General features: G+C 45.7%; 1 protein-coding gene across 3 annotated transcripts in view; it reads left to right on the top strand.

The window, feature by feature from the left end:
* LOC145355752 (unconventional myosin-XVIIIb-like) overlaps window positions 1-18,369 on the top strand; it is a 344,749-nt gene that overhangs the window by 118,746 nt on the left and 207,634 nt on the right. For all 3 annotated transcript variants that reach the window (XM_080208083.1, XM_080208085.1, XM_080208084.1), the window contains one exon: window positions 17,173-17,340. In XM_080208083.1, coding sequence (XP_080064209.1) covers window positions 17,173-17,340 — 168 coding nt within the window. The remainder of the gene's footprint in view (window positions 1-17,172; window positions 17,341-18,369) is intronic.

Below are 18,369 nucleotides of genomic sequence, written 5' to 3'. Positions count from 1 at the left end.
ACAGTTCTTGTCTGATGTGAAGCAAATGATGACCAGCGGGTAACTGGAATTAAACTCTGCCTGGGGTGGATTCCCAGATAGAAACTACCATTTCCATTTTGAAATGTGGATTTTTACAAACCTATTCTCAGGCCAATTGTTTTAGCCATTTTTTGGATTATAACAAAATAAATTAGCTAGAGGATTTTCCCTCCGGGAAGATAATACAGATATGCACAGTGACAAATAAACACAGGACATGCATAATGCAGGATGTGATGACGCAGAGAGGTTTAGATCTTAAATGTTCAACAAAGCTGCCTCTCGAGGGAAAGAACGTTTCTCATTGCATCCCTCTTTGATCCATTTTCAATATCATTAAACTAACTCGTCAGATTCAATAACAATCTTAAATTCACCAAATTCCATCCTAATGTTCAGTGAGTTTATATGGTCTGCTTCTGGGTCATCTGGGCCAGATGCAAAAAAACTCCACACATTTTGTTAGTCCCTCCCTGATAATACCGGGTGTGCATCGAATTGTAAATCAGGATAGAGATTGTCTGCCATTCCAATAAATACCCAAGTGAACTTCCAAACCTCCTGCATTTAAAAAGCAGCCCGGTTCCACTTCTGTAACTTCACCTGCCTGATCAGCCCATCTCCTGCTGAAACCTTCATCCAAGCCCTCAGCCCCCTACATTCCCGCTGGCCTCGCATTCTCCACATCGTTCGAATCTCTGCCGCTCTGAGCCGATGCAGCATCCATTACTCCTCAACTCTGAATGCAATCCTATCCCAATATCTCCGATTTATAATTCTCAACCTTGTGTTCAAACCTCCTCAAGGCCTAGTTGCACCCTATATCGTAGAATCATAACATTCCTTCTGTGCAAAGGAGGCCATTCAGCCCATCGAGTCTGCACTGACAACAATCCCACCCAGGCCCTATCCCTATAACCCCGTGTATTTATCCTGCTAACTCTCCTGACACTAAGGGGCAATTTAGCATGGCCAATCCATCTAACCTGAACATCTTTCGAGTGAGGGAGGACCATCCAGAGGAAACCCACGCAGATATGGGGACAATATGGAATCTTCACACAGAAAGGGACCCAAGGCCGGAATTGTACCTGGGTCCCTGGCGCTGTGTCTGTTTCTTTCATAAACATTTAGAATTTACCCATCCTTGATTGTCGCCTAACTGCATAATCTCCAGAGGAAAGTTCGGCATAAATACTTCCTGACTTTGAAAGGTACTTGAGCGAGATTCCAGAAAATTTAGAGGGATGTTCAAAATTATTTGATATCGAGAATAAGGGGAAACTGTTTTCCCGGCGAGGGAGACAGTAACCAGAGGACCCAGATCTAAGATCATTGGCAGAAGAGACAGGGGGAAAAGAGGAAAATACTTTACACAGTGGTTGGAATTTTTGGTCATTCTTGCTGGTGGATCTTCTGGTCCTGCTGACCCCCAAGAAACTCCGTTGACAGTATTTGGACAAAAAAATGTGGGTGGCACGGTGGCACAGTGGTTAGCAATGCTAGCCCATAGCACCAGGGACCTGGGTTCAGTTCTGACTTTGGTTCACTGTCTGTGGAGTTTGCACATTCTCTCCGAGTCTGCGTGGGTTTCCTCCCACAGTCCAAAGGTGTGCTGGTTAGGTGGATTGGCCGTGCTGAATTGCCCTTTAGTTTCCAAAGATGTGTCGACTGGGGGGATTAGTGGGGTAAATATGTGGGGTTACGCAGAAGGGGCTTGGGTGGGATATTCTGCACAAGAGTTAGTGCAGACTTGATGGGCTGAATGGCCTCTTCCGCACTCAAGGGATTCTACGAATGTCCAGCCACCGGCCAATGGTTGTCTACCTCTGCGGCTGTGAAACACGTCGTGGGGGAATGTGGAAAGTCTCGCCCAGTGAGTTTTCTCTGGTGTGGAATGCAGTGCCTAAAAAGGCGGAGATGCAATAGAAATTTGAACAAAGGAACTGGGTGTACATACTTAGAAAGGAAAGAAGCGTAGAGCTACCAAAAAGGGGAATGGAGCTAGTTGAATAGTTCTTTCAAAGAACAGGCTTAGGTAGGATGGGCCAAATGGTCTCCTGTATGATTCTTTGACTTGTTGATCATTGTGCTTCCACCACTCAACCCTTCATTTATTTAACAATATATATGTTATTGAGCTCTGGGTGATACTGGCAGGCTACCTTCATTGCTGCTCCCTCGCTGCCCTGAACATGGTGGTGGTGGTAGTCGGACATTCTTCAATCCTTGTGGTGATGATGCCTACAGAATGACGTTGAGTAAGAAATTGCAGGAGTTGGAAGCAGGCCAACCCCTGAAGAAGTTGGGATGATGAAAGGCCGTTGTATATCCAAGTCCAAATGGGGCTGGACCCAGATGGAAAATGGAACTGAGGAGGCTCCCAGCATGTCACTGCTCCTCTCCTTTGCTAATGGCACTCACGGGGCTGAGAGGTGTAGTGCAAGTAAGCATGGAGAGATGCATGTGATGGTTGGTGCACACCACAGCCACGATGCACCAATGGTGAATATTGACCAGGTGGCAGAAGCACTATAATGCAGCAACTTGCAGCAGATGCTGATGCAGCTACACCTAAGTTAGGGAAACAGTTCTCTGAGACATGGGCATCACTGGCTGGCCAGCACTTATCGCCCATCCCTAGTTGTCCTTGGAGGCCAGTTCAGAGTCAATCAGGTTGCTGTGGCTCTGGAGTCATGTGTAGGCCAGACCAGGTAAGGACGGCCAATTTCCCTCCCTAAAGGGCATTAGTGAACCAGATGGGTTTTTCCCGACAATCGACAATGGTCATCAGTAGATTCTTAATTCCAGATTTTTAAAAATTTAGTTCAAATTCAGCCATGGCAGGATTTAAACCCAGGTCCCCAGAACGTTAGCTGAGTTTCTGGGTTAATAATCTAGCGGTAGTACCACTGGACCATTGCCTCCCCAATATGTAAACCATTTCAATTCTGAATTGAGTCTTGCCCATAAAGGAGAGGCATTGAATGACCAGGAAGTGTGACAATCATTGCAATGGACTCAATCTCTGCCCTGCTCATGCCACCATATTACTTTTGGGTTGGTCCAGTTAAGTTTCTGTCACTGATGCTCCCCAGAGTGAAATGAAGTGTATCAGTGACCATGGTTTGTAGAATGTAATTGTATTAATATTATTGATGTTGCTGTCTATTTTCCCGTGTCTTCATTTTGCCTTATCAGTGCAGTATATTTCCAGTTGAGTGCCTTCTGTCTCTCTGAGTTACATTGCGATCCAAGAGGCAACTTCACTCAAGGTGTAATAATCTTGTTTCAGAGCAATTCCGCACTTATATCTGTGCCGTTAAAGGGTAGCAGGTCCTCTGTCACGTTTTCACAGTCTTAAATGTTTTAAAGAGAGGGAGAGAGAGATCTTTGTACTCATTGTCTTATTGTCTGGAAAATTGAAGGGAAAAACTGTACAGACAATTACACAGGATCTGCAAGATATAAACAGCCCATTTGGACCCACTCGGCTACAGTCGAATTTGGGTTGATGGTGGGTAGTTGTAATATTATTGGACTTGTAATGCAGCCGAATGCTCTGGGGACATGGGCTCAAATATTACCACAGCAGCTGATGGATTTTGAATTGAGTTAAGAAATCTGCAGTTATAAAACTAGTCTCAGTGAAGGTGGTCATAAAAATCGTCACTAATTGTTGTAAAAGCCCATTTAGTTCACGAATGTCCTTTTAGGAAGCGAATCTTCTGGACTTATTTGATTTATTTGATTTGATTTCATTTGATTTATTATTGTCACAAGTATTAACATACAATGAAAAGTTTCTTGCATGCTATATAGACAAAGCATACCATTCATAGAGAAGTAAACGAGAGAGTGCAGGATGTAGTGTTATAGTCATCGCTAGGGTGTAGCGAAAGATCAACTTAATACAAGGTAAGTCCATTCAAAAGTCTGACAGCAGTAGGGAAGAAGCTGTTCTTGAGTCGGTTGGTACGTGACCGCAGACTTTTGTATCTTTTTCCCGACGGAAGGAGGTGGAAAAGAAAATGTCTGGGGTGTGTGGGGTCCTTAATAATGCTGGCTGCTTCGCTGAGGCAGCGGGAAGTGTAGACAGAGTCAATGGATGGGAGGCTTGTTTGGTCTTATCTGGTCTGATCTACATTTTTGATTTGATTTATTATTGTCACATGTGTTAGTATACAGTGAAAAGTATTCCTTGCACGCGATACAGACGAAGCAGACAAATGTGAGATAATACATTTTGGAAGGTCGAATACAGATGGGAAATATACAGCAAATGGCAGAACCATTAAGAATATTGATAGGCAGAGGGATCTGGGTGTACAGGTACACGAAACTCACTGAAAGCGGCAACTCAGATTGAGGAGATAGTCAAGAAGGCATACAGGATGCATGCCTTCATTGGCTGGGGAATTGAGTTTAAAAATTGGCAAGTCATGCTGCAGCTTTATAGAACCTTGGTTAGGTTGCACTTGGAATATAGTGTTCAACTCTGGTCACAAACTACCAGAATGATGCGGAGGCTTTGGAGAAGGTACAGAAAAGACTTACCAGGATGTTGCCTGATATGGAGGGCATCAGTATGAGGAGAGGTTGGAGAAACTTGGTTTGTTCTCACTGGAATGATGGAGGTTGAGAGGCGATCTGATAGAAGTCTAAAATTATGAGGAGCATGGAGTGGATAGTCAGAAGTTTTTTCCCTGTGTGGAAGAGTCAATTACTCGGGGGCATAGGTTTAAGGTCCGAGGGGCAAGACTTAAAGGCGATACACGAGGCAGGTTTTTTACACAGAGGGTGGTGGGTGTCTGGAAACTGTTGCTGAGGGAAGTCGTGGAAGTAGATACGATGGTAACTTTTAAGGGGCATCTGGACAAATACATGAATAGAATGGGAATGGAGGGATATGATCCCCAGAAGGGTAGGGGATTTTATTTCAGATGGGCAGCATGGTCGGTGCAGGCTTGGAGGACCGAAGGGCCTGTTCCTGTGGTGTAACTTTCATTGTTCTTTTATACTGTTCATGGAGAAGGAAGGGAGAGAATGCAGAATGTAACATTATAGTCGTAGCCAGGGTGTAGAAAAAGATCAACTTAATATGAGGTAGGTCCATTCAAAAGTCTGACAGCAGCAGAGAAGAGTATACACCTGAGAGAACTCTCCTGTGTTTCAGTGCACTGGGATATTTTACATCTATTTGAGAGTGCAGCCAGGACCTCAGTAGTGTATCGTGTGTAATTAAATTTGCAACTGAAGCTAAGTTGGGGTGTGTGACCTCTCAGACCAACTCGGTAACTTTTCATTGGTCAACAGTTTACTGCTAAAGAGTCTCCATGAAGTACTGTGTCGAATTCTATCAGATGATCAGATAAATTGGACAGCACGATGGCACAGTGATTAGTGCTGCTGCCTCACAGCACCAGGTACCCTGATTCAATTCCCAGTTTGGGTCACTGTCTGACTGTAGTTTGCACATTCTCCCCGTGTTTGCGTGGCTTTCCTCTGGATGCTTTGATTTCCGCCCGCACTCCAAAGATGTGCGGGTTAGGTAGATTGGCCATGATAAATTGACCGTAGCGTCAGGGGGATTAGCAGGTTAAATATGACATTACTGGAATAGGACCTGGGTGGGATTGTAGTCGGTGCAGATTCAATGGGCCAAATGGCCTTCTTCTGCACTGTAGGGATTCTATGACCCAAGGCAGAGGAAGAGAGCAGAATAAATTGCATCTGTGATTATGGTTTGTGTAGCACAGTTCCATTGATATTATTGATGTTGCTGTGCATCGCGCCGTGTCTTCATTTTACCTTATCAGTGCAGCATGGTTCCAGCTGACTGCCTTCTGTCTCTCCGAGTTACATTATGATCCAGTCATACAAAAGGCATCATCTGCTCCTTGGATTTCCTAATCTGAGCAGCGAGACAATTCTATATCTGTGACTTTAAAGGAGAGCTGTGCTTTTGTGATTTTTTTCACAATCCTTAATGTTGTGAAGAGAGTGACATTTCATGCCTTGCTTGACCCTGCTATTGGAATGTTTGAGCTAAAAGGAGAGTGGTTTGGTCCAGTTGCTGCAGCCTTTGTCACCTTTGCCATTGAGACTTGGGGTGGGGGGGACATATTCCACCACCCATGGAGGGGGGAGCTTAGCTGTGAGCAGGCCTGAAAAACCATGCACTTGGAGGTGTCACTGATCCCCAATGCAGAGATTTTTTGACTTGATTTATTATTGTCAGGTTTATTAACACACAGTGAGGAATATTTTTCTTGCACACCAAAAGACAAAACACACCATACATAGAGAAGGAAAGGAGAGAGTACAGAATGTAGTGTTACAGTCATAGCTAGGGTGTATAAAAATATTAACTTAATGCGAGGTAGGTCCATTAAAAAGCCTGGCAACAGCAGGGAAGAAGCTGTTCTTGAGTTGGTTGGTACGTGACCTCAGACTTCTGTACCTTTTTCCCGAAGGAAGAGAGAATGTCTGGGACGTGCGGGGTCCTTAATTATGTTGGCTGCTCTTCCGAGGCAGCGGGAAGTGTAGACAGAGTCGATGGATGGGAGGCTGGTTTGTGTGATGGATTGGGCTATATTCATGACCTTTTGTATTTTTTTACGATCTTGGGCAGAGCAGGAACCATACCAAGCTGTGATACAAAACCAGAAAGACTGCTTTCTATGGTGCATCTGTAAAAGTTGGTGAGAGTCATAGCTGACATGCCAAATTCCATTAGACCTCTGAGAAAGTAAAGGCATTGGCGGGCTTTCTTAACTATAGTGTCGGCATGGGGGAACCAGAACAGGATGATGCACTTAAATACATAGAAACATCAAAACTGGAAGTAGCAACAGGCCATTTGGCCCTTTGAGCCGAGTACACCATTCATTTTGATCGTGGCTGATCATCAAATTAATATCCTGATCCCCTCTTCCCCCAATATCCCTTGATCCCCAAAAGCTACATCTACTTTCTTCTTGGAATTTACAAAGCGAGGGAGTGAAAGGGGAGCTACCAACCTGTCTATCTCCATTGTTGAGTTTGTTAGAGAGTTAGTTAGGATTCTAGAGAGCTAGCCATTTTTAAATGAGAAGGAAGGGGTTTGAGATGTATTTGTGTGTAGCTGTCAGGAACACCACGGGGTGTCATTAGTGCTTTTTGACTGCAGTGTGATTAAAGTTGGATACAAGGAGAAATTTAAACTCAGCCACCCAGTCAGCGACACAGTCGGCAGAGCTGAGAAATTTGACTCTGCGAGGAGAGTTTGGACTCAAGCTACGCAGAACCTACTTTTTGACCTGGTGAAGCAAATTTTCCAGTGCCTTTCCAACCCACGCCATTCCCAATGGTCTTTTCCCGGGTCAGGAAAGCCAGTGCAGAAAAATACACAGGCACCTTCTTCCAGGGGCCGGGGTGTCCATCGTGAGGGCCAGGATGTGGAGATGCCGGCGTTGGACTGGGCACAGTAAGAAGTTTCACAACACCAGATTAAAGTCCAACAGGTTTATTTGGTAGCACAAGCTTTTGGAGCGCTGCTCCTTCATCAGTTGAGTGATCCACTCACCTGATGAAGGAGCAGTGCTCTGAAAGCTTGTGATACTAAACAAGACAGGTAGACTTTAACCTGGTGTTGCTACACTTCTCATTATGAGCACTACTGGAAAATTATATTTCCTCCCTCACTTTTTTTTGTCCCCTACTGCAGTTTTTGGAAGACCCCCCCCCCCCACCCCCCCCCCCCCCCACCCCGCAATGTGCCCCGCACCAAAAAATGCATCTCCTTGTGATCACCGGAGGAAGCCACACATTCTCCTGATGTCTCCCTTGAAGCCCTAATCAAAGCTGTGACAAGGAAGAGGCCAATACTCTTCCCTCCACTAGGAGCAAGAGCTACAGCGAGCTGGGGCAAACGGTCACGGCTAGAACATAGAACATAGAACATTACAGCGCAGAACAGGCCCTTCGGCCCACGATGTTGCGCCGACCAGTTAAAAAAAAAACAACAATGACCCACTAACCTAAACCAATCCCTTTTCGTCCATAAACCTATCTACAGACCTCTTAAACGCCCCCAGACTAGGCGCATTTACAACTGCAGCAGGCAGGGCATTCCAATCCCTCACCACCCTCTGGGTAAAGAACCTACCCCTGACATCTGTCCTATAACTACCCCCCCTTAGTTTAAAGCCATGCCCCCTCGTGCTAGATTTTTCCATCAGAGGAAAAAGGCTATCACTATCCACCCTATCTAAACCTCTAATCATCTTATATGTTTCAATAAGATCCCCTCTTAGCCGCCTTCTTTCCAGCGAAAACAACCCCAAATCCCTCAGCCTCTCCTCATAGGATCTCCCCTCCATACCAGGCAACATCCTGGTAAACCTCCTCTGCACCCTCTCCAAAGCCTCCACATCCTTCCTGTAATGTGGGGACCAGAACTGCACACAATACTCCAAGTGCGGCCGCACCAGAGTTGTGTACAGTTGCAACATAACGCTACGACTCCTAAATTCAATTTTCTTGACTGATACCGGCAATCTCGCCTTCCTCTCATCAACCCAATGAAATCTTGTTCTGCGTTTTTGTTCATATTTCACTTGTATGGGGGGACAGCCCGGTGGCACAGTGGTTAACACTGCTGCCTCACAGCACCAAGGACCTCGTTCGATTCCCAGCATGGGTCACTGTCTGTGTGGAGTCCGCATGTTCTCTCTGTGTCTCCGTGTGCTCCGGTTTCCTCCCACACTTCAAAGATGTGAAGGGGATTAGCAGGGTAAATACGTGGAGTTACGGGAATAGGGCTCGGGTGGGATTGTGATCGAGCCATACTCCATAGATGAATAGCCTCCTTCTGCACTGTAGGGATTCCATGAGTTTACAGCCTGATTTCTGGCTCCTTGAAGAAACAGAAATACTTCTTGTGGTGCGGAAAATTGACAGTTGTATATACTTGTGACTGAAATTGTGATGATGCCCAACAGGGAGTTAAACATATGTACATGAAAGCCTGAAGTGGAAAGACAGTCCCTATTCCCAATGCTCCCACACCACACCTACTGCCTGTAGAACTGTTCATCTTTGACATTACACAAGCTGTATGATAAAGACATGACCATGTATTCCAGGCTGACACTTAGAGCAGTGCTATACTGAGGGAGTGCTGGATTGTTGGAGATGCCAGCTTTAAGATGTGATGCACAGTTGAATGCTCTCCTGCCTCCTCAAGTGGATGGACAAGATCCCACAGAATGATTCACTTAACAGTCGGAGTGATGGGGTGACAGGTGTTGGTGGGGGTGAGTTTAGGTTCTTGAGCCCAGCCTTGGCGTCCGTGAACACCAGCAGGGGCACAAGAGCCAGACGTCACAGATCTTGATCACAGAATACTTGCAGTGCAGAAGGAAGCCATTCAGCCCATCGAGTCTGCACCAACCTTAATCCCACCCAGGCCCTGTCCACATGCATTTACCTTAGTTAGTCCCCTGACACTAAGGGGTAATTTAGCAAGGCCAATCCACCTAACCTGCACATCTTCGGACTGTGGGAGGAAACCGGAGCACCTGGAGAGAACCCACACAGGCATGGGGAGAATGTGCAAACTCCACACAGACAGTGACCTGAGGCTGGATACTGAGAGTCGTGCCTCTGTCGGGGGTTGTAATTCTCTCAGGAACACCTAGCACAGGGATCTGTGTTCAATCCCTGTCTGTTCAAGTCATGGCAACAGCTATTATCCAATCAACTCCCATGCTTCTTCCATGGCTGCTCAAACTGTTCTTTTCTGCTCCCACAGCCTGATGTAGAGATGCCGGCGTTGAACTGGGGTAAACACAGTAAGAAGTCTCACAACACCAGGTTAGAGTCAAACCAGTTTATTTGTTAGTAATCTTAATCTTGATAGTAAGATTACTATCAAATAAACTGGTTGGGCTCTAACCTGGTGTTGTGAGACTTCTTACTGTGCCCACTGCCTGACACAGAGTTGGCCTTTTTAACCATCAGGCTTTGCTGCTGTCTTCATGAATACCCATCAGGCTACAGGAGTGTCTGCTGGAGATGAGTTTCTTTCTGCTGTGAATGAAGAATTGCATCCTCTCCATTTTCAAGTTTCTTTCTCTCAGTAGCAGTAATCATTAATTTCTGGGAAAGTCAGTCCTAATCACTTAGCCTTGTACAAGGGGTTCTGACCTTCATTGGGCACAAATTGTCCACATTACCGCTGTGCACACACTTCCAAAGTGTGTAGTGAAGCATTCCAGCACTGGGTAAACGGTGCTACATGGCTGCAGGTTCTTACTGTCTTTGATCTCACTAATATTCCATTCAGGGTTGCAATTGTTTTCAAATCATTGAATCCCCACAGTGCAAAAGGAGACCATTCAGCCCTTCAAGTCTGTGCTGACCATAATCACCTGAGTCCTATTCCCATAACCCCACATACTTACCCTGCTAATCCACCTGACACTAGGGTTAATTTAGCATGGCCAATCCATCTAACCCACATATCTTTCGACTGTGGGAGGAAACCGGAGTACCCGGAGGAAAATCACGCAGGCACAGGGAGAATGTGGAAACTCCACACAGACAGTGACTCAAGGCGGGAAGCAAACCCAGGACCCTGGCACTGTGAGGCAGCAGTGCTAACCATTGTGCCACCGTGCTGCCTACTTGAGGAAATCAGTGCTTACTGCATTAGGGAGCCTCTGAGAGACAAGAACAAAAGGGAGACCAACTCATCCCTGGCCAGACCCATTTGTCTGACTTTAATAATGATGAGTATTAATGAATTCTTTATAAGCTGTTAAGTGTTAAAAAGCAAGGAAGATCTCAGGTGTAAGAAAACATTGAGGGATGACTCCAACCTCTTCAACCTCAAAAGAACGTCACTCGGGTACCTCACAGATGCATGATATAATTAATGTTTTTTAAATTAATTCCTGAGACATGGGCATCGCTGGCTGGCCAGCATTTATTGCCCATCCCTAGTTGCCCTTGGAGGGCAGTTGAGAGTCAACCACATTGCTGTGGCTCTGGAATCACATATAGCTTAGACCAAGTAAAAATGGCAGATTTCCTTCCCTAAAGGGCATTGGTGAACCAGATGGGCTTTTCCAACAATTGTTTCATGTTCTTAATTCCAGATTTTTAAAAAAAATCAAATTCCTCCATCTGCTGTGGCAGGATTCGAACCCAGGTCCCCAGACCATTAGCTGAGTTTCTGGATTAATAGTCAAGTAATAATACCACTGGGCCATCACCTCACTGTGAAAAATGGGGTTTGCGGGGAGAGCAAACCCAGGACATGGTTTCCAGCTATGAGGATGTGACATGCCAAAATGATGTGAAGGATATGTTTAAAATAGGTAGATTTCCTCAGGGACGGCACATGCGCTTGGGTTTTGAAATGCAGTCATTTAAGAAAGGTCCAGTTTAAGAAAGGTGGAAGTGCAATGCAACAAGCCATATCGGACAATGAGCAGAATCTAGTGCGACTGCGAGAGAGCCTGCCAGATGAACCGGAAGCTGAATAAGAAACAAACTGCAACTGGAAATGCCTGAAGTCAAGTCAATAGTTCACGTACTGACAGTAAATGGTCTTCGCCTGGATGCTGACAAGGTGAGAACTGCAGTAACGATGTAGCAACCAACACATGTGAAAGCAGTGCCATGAATTGTTACACTCATGAACTATTTACTGCAAAACCTTCTGCCTCATTTGTGATCGGAGTGTGAACCGTGACACAAGCTCATTGCCAAGGAAGATATTGGAGCTCAGAACAAGAAACAGTGGAAAAAAAATCAAGATGAAATGGCAGAGAGCTAAATTTCATTTTGACAAGGCTGATAAACAATAGTTAGATTTGAACATTGGAGAACCAGTCAAGTTGAATGCTCCCAGCAGGAGTCAGCCCTTGTGGCAACTCGGGATATGTGTGGTGCAGTTCGCACCTTGGTCATACAATGGTGGAAGTGAATAGCTAAATATACTGATGCAATTGCAGAGATATACAACCAGAGAAGCCCTCCCTTCACTGTCGGTGGCTGATCAGGAGGGTGGGATCTTATCAACTGCACAGAGTAGAGAATAACCATCACTTCCAGAGGTCCACTGGTCCCCAACAATGGCACATTAATCATTACCATGGCAGCAAGTGCTGTGGTAATGACACTCCCTAGAGGGGAACACCATCCAAACAGCCAGTAATAAAGCGTACATGTCGCATTAAGAGATACAGCATTAAGAGATATAACAATCATGTATACAACACATGTGTGGAGACTGACTGGGTAACAAACAGCCTGTTAATGCAGGAGAACAGTTGCGGTATAGTGGGTAACTAGGGTAACTCACAGTTACATGTGATAGTGCATCACAGTTACACATAATCTGCCTTTTTTTTATTTTGGAAATGGGAATGTTTGTGTTTTGAAATGCAATCATTGTAGATCATTAATTTTTGGGAAAGTAAGTTCTAATTACTCTGCTTTTTAGCAAACAAGGGCACAGTCATATGGCTTGCCACAGTCCTGCGACCTCTATTATGAAGTATTGTGCTGAGGAGAACCATCTTACATTCAGTTCAACAAATACATTACTCTAGAAGCAGTGTACTGGAAGCACCGCTCTTCTTTGAGGTTGTGTCAACATCAGCAGTTGCAATGCGTTGCTGAGAAGAACTAATGAGGTTAGGACACAGGAGAAGCACAAGCAGATGGGGAATGATAGCTTACTAGACTTTATTTGGTTCTTTCGTGGCATATGGCCAATGCTGGCAAGACCAGCACTTTTTGCCCATTCCTAATTGCCCTTGAGAAGATGAACTTCTCAGAGACTGAACTAAAGCCCTGGAAGCATGAGCTCAAATCCCACTGCAGTTGGGGAGATTTAAATTCAATTAATTCATAAATCTGGAAAAAAAAGGTGCTCAATAATGACAATCATTATGGATCTACCATGTTGACATAGAAACCCATCTGTTTCACTAACAGCTTTCAGGGAAGGAAATCTGCTGTCCTTAACTGGCTTGACCTACATATGACTCCAGATTAACAGCAATCGACTCTTAGTTGGTGTCTGGAATGGATTAACAAGCCACCAATTGCTGTAGAAAAAGAGAGGGTGAATGCAATTTACTGGCATGAATGCTAGTGGTTCAAGAAGACAGTTCACCGCTGTTGTCTGATATTGGTGACTAGTGGAGTGCCGCAGGGATTGGTGCTGGGGCCTCAGCTATTTACCATTTATATAGATGATCTGGAGGAGGGGGCTGAGTATAGGGTGACGAAATTTGCTGATAACACAAAGATGAGTGGGAAAGCAAATTGCGCGGAGGGTATGGAAAGTCTGCAGAGGGATCTGGATAGGCTGAGCGAGTGGGCGAGGACCTGGCAGATGGAGTATAATGTTAGCAAGTGTGAGGTTATCCACTTTGGCAGAAATAATAGTAGGAGGGATTATTATTTAAAAGGTGAAAAGCTGCAGCATGCTACAGGGCAGAGGGACCTGGGGGTCTTTGTGCATGAGTCACAAAAACCCAGTCTGCAGGTGCAGCAGGTGATCAAGAAGGCGAATGGGATGCTGGCCTTTATAGCGAGGGGGATAGAATATAAAAGTAGGGAGGTCTTGCTGCAACTGTACTGGACACTGGTGAAGCTGCAGCTGGAGTACTGTGTGCAGTTTTGGTCGCCGCACTTGCGCAAGGATATTTTGGCCTTGGAAGGGAGTGCAGAGGAGGTTCACTAGGCTGATACCGGAAATGGGGGGGTTGGACTATGAAGAGAGACTAAATAGACTGGGTCTGTACTCGTTGGAGTTTAGAAGGATGAGGGGGGATCTTATAGAGACGTATAAGATAATGAAAGGGATGGATAGGGTAGAGGTAGAGAGATTCTTCCCGCTTAGAAAGGATAGCAGGACTAGAGGGCACAGCCTCAAGATAAGGAGGGGGGCAGCTTAGATCGGAGTTGAGGAGGAAGTTCTTCACTCAAAGGGTGGTGAATCTCTGGAATTCTCTGCCCGTTGAAGTGGTGGAGGCTGCCTCGCTAAATATATTTAAGTCACGGGTAGATAGGTTTTTGACAGACAACGGAATTAAGGGTTATGGGGAGAGAGCTGGATCCACTTCAGATCAGCCATAATCTTATCGAATGGCAGGGTAGGCTCGAAGGGCTAGATGGCCTAATCCTGCTCCTATTTCTTATGTTCTTACGTTATTGGATGTAGTTCATAGTTCTGAAGATACCTTTGTTGTCAAACATAGGTTAACTGAAATTCCTTACTGACTGTTAGAACTATTTACAAGTATGCAGTAAAAAGTATAAGCTAGGAGCTGTCTCTGTGCTTGCTGGTACGCATGTCTCTGTCCAACATTAGACAGACCTTGGGTGTGGATCACATGTTCCCTTATATCAATATGTGAGCAGTGCCATAATCAGTCCCACATTAACCCTATATCTGTCTTATACTACAACCACAACCTTCTCAAGGGCAATTAAGGATACACAAAAAATGCTGGTTTTGCCAATGATACTCACATCCCATGAATGAATAAATAAATAAATGGATGAATGAATCGGTGGCACAGTGAAGAAATGAATGAATCTCCAGTTTCCCAGCCGTGTGTTTACTGCTGGCGGGAAGTGGCTACATTGTTTGCTAGCAGCGGGATTCTCTGATCCTGCTGCTATCAATGGGAATTCCCACTGACATCACCCCACGCTGGCGGGGAACCCGCAGGGCGGGGGTGCGCTGCAGGTGGGGCCACCCGTGTGAACAGCCAGAGAATCCTGGCCATGAATTTCTCTTTGTCAGTGCCACTAAGCAGATGGGATATGAGGGATTTTGTATTCCATGCCATTTGCTTGCGTACAGTAGCAATTTTGCATCAAAATATTTCCTGTTATGACCGCCTCAAATCAAATTATCCTTTGATTCTAAAAAATCAAGCCATGTACAAAGTCTGAAAGCCTTTTCACTCCTAATGTGCAGTTACGTGCCTAGTGAGCCACGAGTTCAAATCCCACTCCAGAACTTGAGCATATACTCTCAGCTGGCACTCCAGTATGTTGTAAGGTGTTAGGCATAGCTGTGTAGGTCTTATTCACAGGTGTTAGGTAATTCATCAGTAAATATTTACTAACTACTTGAAACTATATACATAGATACAGCAAAGGCCCAAGCTCAGAGCGGTTTCCATGCTTGCTTCTACACACGGCCCTGTCCAACACTACACTGACCCCTAGATATAGGTCAATTACATCACTGTGTACTGTATTCCCTCCCGCATTAACCCTTCATGTGCCAGATCCTGACACAGTTCCATAAAGGGTTTTAATGTCAGACATGCTGGTGTATTATATTCAGGTCCGCATTTGCCAGCTCCAGATGTTTGAGAAAGATTCTGCCCAGAATCTTATCACTGTTCATGCCAGCAGGATTTTTCCATCCAGCCGCAGTGAGTGGAATTTTGGCTGGGCGCCAAATCCTCCGGCCTCAGTGCCGCGGGAGTGTGGCATGAACGGCTGGTAAGATCTCACCCTCTATGTCTATTCAAAATGCATTGAGTTCTTCTGGTACCAGTGTTTCCATTTATCCCTTCCTCTACCAACACTGGCAAAATTGGCGACATCAGCTGGCGACACTGCATCTCACTGCGGTGTTGGACTAGAGACACTTTGGGAGCTCTCAGAGAGATGTGACAATGGAGAACTACAGTGACAAATTTCAGGCAATATTGCAGACTGAAAAGTGAGTGTGGGGCATCTCGGTCGTCAAGGGCTTGGACGGCCGAAGGGCCTGTTCCTGTGCTGTACTTTTCTTTGTTTTTTTGTTCTTTGAGTGGCTCTTTCAACAAGACCTTTCAGGGTTTGGGCTCAGGCAGTAAATATCATGTATAGGTTGGGGGGCGAGGAATCCACTCCCATTTTCTTTCTGTTCAATGTGTGAAGACAGAGGGGAAACAAAAACTACTCTCCCTGTTATGGTCGTGGCCTGATGTGGTTTTAAAGGGCAGCAAGGAAGTGTACATTCTGTAATGATCTCAGCGATGCCCATAGGTTGGCCTCTTGGAGTATGAGTTCCCTGACTGAGGTAATGATTGCCTACCCAATCAGGGTGTCTCACCTGTGGAATAATGAGGAGTGTCAGGGGTTTTCTGACAAAAAAATTCCTCCTCACTCAGTCTTAAATTGGCATTCTTTTATTCTGAGACTATGCCCTCTGGTCCTAGATTCTCCCATAAGACCATAAGATATAGGAGCAGAATTAGGCCATTCGGCCCATCGGGCCTGCTCCACCATTCAGTCATGGCTGATATGATTCTCATCCTCATTCTCCTGCCTTCGCCCCATAACTCTTGATCCCCTTATTGTCCAAGAACCTATCTATCTCTGTCTTGAAAACACTGAATGACTCAATGGGTGGCATGGTGGCACAGTGGTTAGCACTGCTGCCTCACAGTGTCAGGGACCCGGGTTCAATTCCGATCTCGGGTCACTGTCTGTGTGGAGTTTACACTTTCTCCCCGTGCCTGCATGGGTTTCCTCCGGGTGCTCCAGTTTCCTCCCATACTCCAAAGATGTGCGGGTTAGGTTGATTGGCCACGCTGAATTGACCTTAGTGTCAGGAGGATTAACAGGCTAAATGTTTGGGGTCACGGGAATAGGGCCTGAGTGGGATATGGTCAGGATGTGGAGACGCTAGCATTGGAGTAAGCACAGTAAGAAGTCTCACCACACCAGGTTAAAGTCCAACAGGTTTGTTTGGTAGCAAATGCCACGAGCTTTCAGAGCGCTGCTCCTTTGCCAGGTGAGTCTATGGGATTAGCTGGGATGTGGTCAGTACAGACTCGATGGGCCAAACAGCCTCCTTCTGTACTGTGGGAATTCTATGATTCTCCCATGAGAGGACACCGCTGGGTTTGTGTAGAAACATGAAGGGCTGATTCAGAAATAGAAATGTCTCTTTTATTAGAAAATAGACATATCGACTTTATCCAAACCCCTGTCAAGTTTTTTTGTTTCAGAGCCTAGATCATTAAATGGAGCAGAATTGATTTTCTTCAGAGCTGGGAGATGAATTTGCATTCTACTGATTGACCTCGTTAAGGCTGAAGGAATCTGTGTTTTCATTTTTACATGCTCGTTCAGTCGGCAGGAAGCAATTTATGAAGTTTGAGTGGGCGGAGAATGCAGCCAGCGTGCTCGGTTGTGAACTGGAGGAACTCTCAACTGCTGTCTTCAAACATCACCTCAAACTGATCATCCAACAGGCTACAAGCAAGCTGAATCACGCAGAGACTGCAGACACCACAACAGGTAGCGAATCTGTAAAAACTAAATCACATTGGCCTTATTTTCTTATGGCTAGGTTTTCTTAAAGATAAAACAGAAGTTGATGATTGCCCGTTGACTACTCAAGGCCCATTGACTTTGGCTGGTTCCACCCATTGACTCAGTAGCAGTGCTGGCCACTGGAGTATCAATCAAGTACCCCATGTGTTGGAACAACAAATCCAAGTGAATTCAACCATATGGGCTGGAATTCTCCAGCCGTTCATACCGGTGCGATTTTCCAGTCCCGCCGGCGGCCCATGGGTTTCCCAGGCATGGGTTGACCGTCAATGGGAATTCCCATTGATAGGGTGAGACCAGAGAATTCCGCTGCTACCAACCAACGCGCCACCTCCTGCCAGTGGGAAAGACGCGGCTGGGAGGCCGGAGAATCTGACCCATGGTTTATGTGATTCTGGTTGCCCTGAATCTGTTGGGAAAGGAACACTTATGGGGTCCCTGAAGATCGTAGAGTGAGCTCGATATTGATCTAGTAAGGAGAGACGCCTCGATCTGCTGCATGCGATGGTATTGGCAGAGGGAGCTGCCCCCTTAATGAATCAGAGATAAATCAGAAATCACCATATAGAATAGGAAGGGCCCTGATAGTCATTTTACAATGAGTTAGCACATCTTAGCCCAGGAGCAGGAGACATTGTACATTTGAGGAGGAGGCAGTGGCATAATGCTATTGTCATAGAACCCTACGGTGCACAAGGAGGCCATTTGGCCCATTGGCCTGACCCCTATAACTCCATGTATTTACCCTGCCAATTCCCCCTGACACATTGGCATGGCCAATCCACCTAACAAGCATATCTTTGGAGTGTGGGAGGAAACTAGAGCACCAGGAGGAAACTCATGCAGACACGGGGAGAATGTGCAAACTCCAAACAGACCGTAACCTGAGGCCAGAATTAAACCTGGCTCCCTGGTGCTGTGAGGCAGCAGTGCTAACCACTGTGTCTTCATTTGAACTAGTAATCCAGACACCCAGGATAATGCTCTGAGGAC

This window comes from Carcharhinus amblyrhynchos, chromosome 20, assembly GCF_965287045.1.
Source record: "Carcharhinus amblyrhynchos chromosome 20, sCarAmb.v2.hapA, whole genome shotgun sequence".
Classification (NCBI taxonomy): domain Eukaryota; kingdom Metazoa; phylum Chordata; class Chondrichthyes; order Carcharhiniformes; family Carcharhinidae; genus Carcharhinus; species Carcharhinus amblyrhynchos.
Note: the sequence above shows the minus strand (reverse complement) of the source record. Positions and strands in the feature narration are given on the sequence as shown.